The 7,209-nt window shown below is 35.7% G+C and overlaps 1 protein-coding gene across 1 annotated transcript; it reads right to left on the bottom strand.

Moving 5' to 3' along the window:
* Positions 1-506: 506 nt before the first annotated feature.
* Positions 507-1,604, bottom strand: LOC121328061 (oligodendrocyte transcription factor 1-like). The gene has a single exon (XM_041272532.1). The coding sequence runs from the start codon at positions 1,235-1,237 to the stop codon at positions 620-622; it is 618 nt and encodes a 205-aa protein (XP_041128466.1). The 5' UTR covers positions 1,238-1,604; the 3' UTR covers positions 507-619.
* Positions 1,605-7,209: the final 5,605 nt, after the last annotated feature.

The raw sequence follows: 7,209 nt of genomic DNA, 5'->3' as shown, positions 1-7,209 counted from the left end.
ATGATAGTCGGTAAGTTTACAATAGCTGTAAAATGTTATGATTATACACTACTGGATTAGTCATTTCTTTTTTAAAACAGGAAAATGAATTGCAACAGCTGCTAAGTAAAACATGTCTCTTTGTTGATCTATAATGCAAATTAATTTTATTATAAATTTCACATCTTCTCAGTAAAGACATATCGAATGTTAATCATTGTACAGTATTATGTAGTTATGTCCTCTATGTAAGTGTGTTTCTTTTATTTTTTACATATTAATTAATGTAGTTAGACAGATATTTCCACTTTAACTTCCACTTTGCTTGGAGTACAATTACAAACATGATAAAATCTCTATTCACAGCAAGATGTTTCTAAAAGCTGCCACAGATTAGTCTCCAAATACCCTGCATGCATAGTGAAACAAAAAGATCCTTATATACCCTTTTTAGTATAAAAATAAAACAATTCTCAGAAACTAAAACAATGAATGTTGTAACAATTTTAGAGCAACCCCCCCCCCCCCCCCCCCCCCGAAAAAAAACAAAACATAACAGCCAGCCAGCAGTGCATTGTTTCTTCAAAAATGTCAAGAAGCTGAAAATGTCAAGAAAACTGTTAAACGCTAACAGAAGAGCTCATTTTGAAAACCTGGGATTGGGGACAGATTGGATGAAGCGAGGTAGCCTGCACATGGCACAGGGACAGATGGGGCCACCATTCGACCACTGTAGCTGGGAATACTGGTGGTCCTCTAAGGACAGCAGTGGGCACTTGCTAGCCATAATGGTGTCAGAGGTCAGAAGCAGGGATCCCTGCGTTGTGAACAGTGGCCATCCAGCCAGCAGAAGCCTGGGCGCAGGTCCGCTCATCTCTCCAATCAGCCTCTTCATCTCCTGCAGTGAAGAACTAAGCAGGAGGATGTAGTTCCTGGCCAGGACAAGGGTTGAGATCTTAGAGAGCTTCCTGCCACTAGAACCATGCTGGTGGGCAGCAGAGTAAGGCACCATCAGCTCTCTAAGAGCATCCATAGCAACATTCAGGTCCTGCATCCTCTTCCTTTCGCGGTTGTTAATCTTCCTCCTTAGTTCCTGTTGCTCTTCTGGACTTAGTTCTTTGATGATTTTGGAGTTTCCATGGAGACAAGCCCTACTGCCCAGGTTCTCACTTGGATATGTCACACTTGGGTTCTGTTTGCCACCGATAGAAGAGTTCATCTGTGCATCACCACACTTTGATTTTATCGGAGTGCTCATGTTGTAAGTGTTACAATCTAGTAGACGTCCAAGAAACCTTTTATTTTCACTCCTGCCTCTGAACTTCAGTAGAAAGCCCTTGGATCTTTTGCTCAGTTGTTTAAGTCAGTATCAACATTGTGGTAGCAATACATCTGGTAGCAATACATCTATTTTTTTCTTTTTCTTTTTCTTCCCGGCCTAATTATTTCCTTCTAAATACTGGTAGAGCTTTTTGAAAAAAGTCAAGTTTCACACCATGGTGCATTGCATTACAAAAACTGCTCCTTGTTCATCTATCGTTCGTCCTAGTATTTCTGCAAAAGCTTCCAGTTGGCTGTATGAACGTATATCAGCTCAGTGGTTGAATAGTTCTCTGATTACAGTTCTCGATTGCAGGGGGTGTTTGTTCAAAAACAAGCTGAAGGCATTTAAGCAAGGAAGCTTTAGCCAATTAGCAGTGCTGATGCATTAGCTGAGTTGTCCAATTGGCTGTTAGTTTCCTTAAAGAAGTAAGCATTTCTAATATCAGAAGAAAAATACTACTGGGTTTATTAATACTGTTTTAACAAAAATAAGTTTCACTTTCAACTATTTCAATAGCAAAGGTTCACATAGCTGTTTTATTATTTTATTTTATTTTGCTATAGCATCATAACTAAAATTTGTAATAAATGATGAATTACTAATTAATTGAATTGCTGAAGAGCTCATCAATGAATTATTGGTCATTAATTAAGACTAACATGATCCTAATTTTAATTATATATACTATATATATATATATATATATATATATATATATATATATATATATATATATATATATATATATATATATATATATATATATTTATATTGAATATTTACATTATTGTTATAAGAGCAAATTATTGAACATTTGGGAGAGTTCCACATTCACATACCTTTGTCAATGGAGTGTTTTTGTTTGTGTATGATTTGTTTTCTGGATTTAGAGTGATTCAGAGAAAAGTTACTGAAAAAAATATATATTTGTAGCCTTGATAGCAAGGTCAGCAGAGTACTTGTTTGATGGTAGTTAATTCCGTTATTCCTAGACATGGGTACCATATAACAAAGGCACAGGAGTTTAGTGCTACAGATACATTGGTCTGTAGAGTTCTTTGGAAGTAGTTATTTATTTGTGTTATAGCACAGCTGTGTTTCTCAACAATCCAGTCGCACGTCTCTCAAAGTGTTACAGTAATTAGTAAAAAGAGGCAATTTGTCCTAATTTAAAGGGGGGCAGGGGGGTGGGTCTTGCTAATTTGAAACTTTTTTTTTTTTTTTTAAATTGGCCAGATTTCATAAAATAAACAAACGAATGTTTTAAAATGAACCAAATAACTTTGGCAGGTAAATAAGGAGGGCAGCATGAAATTATTTCATTGAATTAGAGTAGAAACTGAAAACAATCCTTTCCTTTTCCTTTTTTCATTAAATAAGAAAGGACAGAGGGAAACAGAAGGCAAAGTGTTTATCAAAAATAGGAGAAGAAACTTAAGAGAGGGCGAAAAACTCAAGTTTTTTCTAAAGTCGCTTCCCTGCCAGGAGCCTGTGCCACCCGGCTGGGGTTTTGCAGACTATGAATAGACAGAAACGAGGGAGACAGGAAGAGGGGTGGATGAAAGGGCCCCTGGCATGCTGGCAGCTGGAGAAAGAAGGCAGCTCTGAGCCCAGGATGTGTGGCTCAACTTCCAGCTCCTGTCCCTCACTGAAAGAGGCCTGATGGATTAGAGAGACCCAGGGTAATATAAAACAGTGCAGTATCAATAACTGCCTGTTTATGCTCTGCACTGCTGCTGAGAGCCAGGCACACCTGCACTCAGAAAGGGGAGAGAGAGCACAAAGTTCTGTCCGAGGCAGTTTGGGTGGCAGGCAGAGGGTTATAAAAAATATATACTGGAAATGCAGCTTTTGTTTTAATACATATATATATATATATATATATATATATATATATATATATATATATATATATATATATATATATATATATATATATTATATAGAGAGAGAGAGAGAGAGAGAGAGATGTAAACAAAAGCTGCATTTCCAGTCCTCTTTATTAGCTTGAAAAACACAAGCAACACTTTCATCTCATAGAGAAAAAGGCCTTTTGTGGGCCTTGAAACCAAGGCTGCAAGGGACTGGATTGGCTTAACCAAATCCTTTACCAGAATAACAGGGACTGCTTTTATCCGTCTCTCAGACTCACATCACTTCAGTACAATTGACATTGACTTTAAAAAGCTGACACAGCATAGCTGGAAAGCAGGTTTCTTTTAGCGTGGTTTTTAGTTAATTGATTTTAACTGACTCAATTCAGTTGACTCAAAAAAGTCAAGGTGCTTATTAGATACTTGACTGATTTTTTTTTTAGTAACTTTTCTATGAATCACTGTAAATCCAGAAAACAAATCATACACAAACAAGACAGAGGAGATAACATGTAAAAAAATAATTATGGATATGCAGAGGAATCTTTTCATATACTCATCCTTCAAGCTGTCACACTAGTACAGGGGGAGAAATTTAAGTGCTTGCCATAATAAAACACATTTCAGGGTCTCAAAAAGTCATCAGAAAGTGCTATTATACCATGATTTCAATTATGTTGGTCCTAATGTGTAGTCTTAGCAGCATAAGTGGGTGAGGCTACAATTAGAAGTGTCCTAATAGGAGTAATACGCTTTGTACTCTTTATTGCGCAAATTGTCGTACTTGTCAAAGCAATTTTTTGATGGGCATGTATATTAAATTACATTTTTAGCCTCACAGCTAAGGATGCCTAAATTCACTTGTGCAATTTTCAGGTTTGATGTACAAGTGTTTTAAAATGGACATAACATGCAAAATAATCAAAAAGGCAGCTGCATTTGGCCAACACAGCAGCTATTCAAAGGAAAGTATATCACATCTAACTCATTAGGCATTTTACGATAGTTTGTTTTTTATAAAATGTGTTTGATGGATTAAAATAAAATATGATATTCTTTATAAAACTGTTGTAGATGGTTTTTGGTCTATATCTGCTGGTCTTATTAAATATACTTGTTTGGTCTTATTTGATGTACTGGCTTTTTAACTAAGGGTGCGAGGGGAATCTGTAAAACAGAAACCTTAATTTTGGTAGGGAGTGGACCGAAGCTCTCATTTCACATGCTTTGCTAAGATTAGCAAATAAGTTACCTTAGCAGCTGACTATTTTAGTTTTCCACACAATAGGATATGGCTTAGGGCCAATAGAAATGGAGTTTGCCATTAAAAATATTTATTTGTATACATTAAACATGCTACATATATAAGTTGTTATGGTGCTTAACATTAAAATTATATTCAATATGTGTTTGATACTGTAATATGATATAATATTATATACGAATATATATATATATATATATATATATATATATATATATATATATATATATATATATATATATATATATATATATATATATATATATATATATATATATATATATGCGGGCGACGAATACAATATATAATTGTCCCTCGATCCCTTATATATATTTTACAGAGATAAAAATTTGTTATGGCTATTTATGTTATGCTATTAACAGGGAGCTAGGGAAACTATATAAAATTGTCTCTATTTTAAAAAATGAATTCATAAAAAATGTTTGTGAAATTCACAGATGTAATCTTTATCAGGGAGAACAGGTGCAAAACAACCATGTAATGACTGAACAAACAAAAGTAACAGTTTGGGAGGGGTTACCTTGTGAGCAAGAATTAACCTTAACCCTCCCCCCTTTTAGCAATCATATTTACAACAGACATTGGAAACAGATGAGAAGATTACAAGCTGTTAATAAGGTGGAACAAATTGGTGACTGGCTCCTGCAGTCTCCCCCCCTCCCCCTGCAGCCCTTGATGACAGTTCTTTGGGAGAATGTACATTTGCTCCAGATCTATGGCTGTGCTGTGGGTAGGAGAGATGTGAAACACTGGCAGTCTGGTATTATTTAGCTGTAGGCATTGAGCCTTTCATGCTGATTTCCATAATTAGCGACCCAGTGTTTCCATACAACCATTGTGGGGGATCCCAGTGATGTGCCCCATCAGGCCTACTTAACAAGGTCAATTTGATACAATAGTTAAAAGATCTGCCTTATGTTGTCAGTACAATTTCGTGCTGGATTTATTTTCCAGTTTTTTTCTATATATGAAATGCATTTGATACTACTACTACTACAAATAGTAATACTACTACTACTACTATAACTAATAATAATAATAATAATAATAATAATAATAATAATAAATATAATAATAATATTAATGAAGTACACCTATGGCCAAAACTTTTGCATCATCCTATAGAATTAACACTGTCGAATGAAACCTGCTGAATAATGTTATGTTGACTTATTGAATTACATCCTGCTTTGTAGTTGTCCATATACTGTACTTCACGAATACTTACACAAATAGAAAAATGGGACACTTGGAAATCTAACATGAAATACTGTACTACTATTATGGCTTCAGGCAGACTTTTCCAGTATAATTTAGTTGTTTTGTTGATTACATGATGTTAAATAAAATATTGAAATGATGTTCATGTCCTTTTTGTTTTAAATGATCTCAATCATTTTGTCCATAGATGTAGAAAGAAGGACATGTTGATGTACTGCAAAACATAAATAATGACCATCTGTAGCAGGGACTGCATTCTTCCATGGAGTTTGTTCGAATTTGTTTGATGTGTTACAAATTGTCAGTAATGGGGTTTAAATATCCATCCCTGGAAGACATGTGTGGAATGTGGGTATATTCTAATTGAATAATTGATTGCCAATATGTTTAAAAAAGTAGCCCAGTGTGAGCATCTTAGATCTAATCGATATTGAGTAGGCTGTGAACAGCTGACAGGATCAGGACCCTTTACTAAGAAGGAAGCCGATAAAATAAATTGTTTAGTTCAGTCTCACACATGTATATCTGCAAACTGGAACTTAGGGTTAGTTTAGAGAAGAGAGTGCTCCTGGTGCCGGACCTCCTTTTTCATGGGGAGCAGCACTTTGGTTTTGTATTTTTGTGCAGTGTTTTATGTTTTGTTGAAAAACCAACACTACCATCATTAGTGGTAAATAAATAAAACCTGGGCATCTTAGCTGGCTTTTCAACCACAACCCCTGTGTCTGTACTCTCTACAAGTGGACTCCCACAACCTTTTACACCATCTAGCCTTTTTTACACTTGCATTTACATACCGGTATCACTGCAGAACAGCATTGCAACATCTGCTCACATTGGAGTTGTTACTGGCGTTGTATCGATGTAACTGTATCGATACAAAATCCAGACAAGAGCATGTTTAGTACATGCTCCTAATTTGAATTAGCAAATACTGATTTTTATATATAATATATATATATATATATATATATATATATATATATATAATATATATATATATATATATATATAATGATTTCCATTACATGAGAGTAGATGTAGAACTTCATGTTGGTTTGAACTCGGCTCTCGCCAAAGATAAGCACCAACAAAGACATAGCTTTGCAGTAAACTAATGTGATTCATCTGTATCTCTATCCATTTGTATTGTTTTCTACTTGATGATGTAGAAATCCTTCTGTCTGGTGTTAATTGCTGAAGTATAATGTTGGCTCCAGGGTTCAGCTCATTTTGCCTCTCCAGCACATCAGCACACACAACGGCTCAGATGCTGGCTCCAGGGATCAACCCATTGCGGTCTCCCCAGTGCATCAGCATGACAACCGTCTGAACTACGCTAAGTAGGCCACATCTCAAGTGGACACCTTCCATCCTCGGTGTTTTGTTGACTAGCCCACAACACCTCAAGAGGGCTCAACAGTGATTCTGGCATCCCAGCATCACCCCCCTCCATCCCCCATTCTGTTCAGCCCAGCTTACTTACCCATACATCAACGTTGATTTCTTTCTATTGTGCTTGAGAT

Source organism: Polyodon spathula, chromosome 15, assembly GCF_017654505.1.
Source record: "Polyodon spathula isolate WHYD16114869_AA chromosome 15, ASM1765450v1, whole genome shotgun sequence".
Lineage (NCBI taxonomy): Eukaryota > Metazoa > Chordata > Actinopteri > Acipenseriformes > Polyodontidae > Polyodon > Polyodon spathula.
The sequence above is the reverse complement of the archived record's forward strand: the minus strand, read 5'-3'. Positions and strand labels throughout refer to the sequence as shown.

Coding starts and splice junctions, on each gene's coding strand:
- LOC121328061 (XM_041272532.1), bottom strand. CDS start 1,237: ATGAGCACTCCGATAAAATCAAAGTGTGGTGATGCACAGATGAACTCT.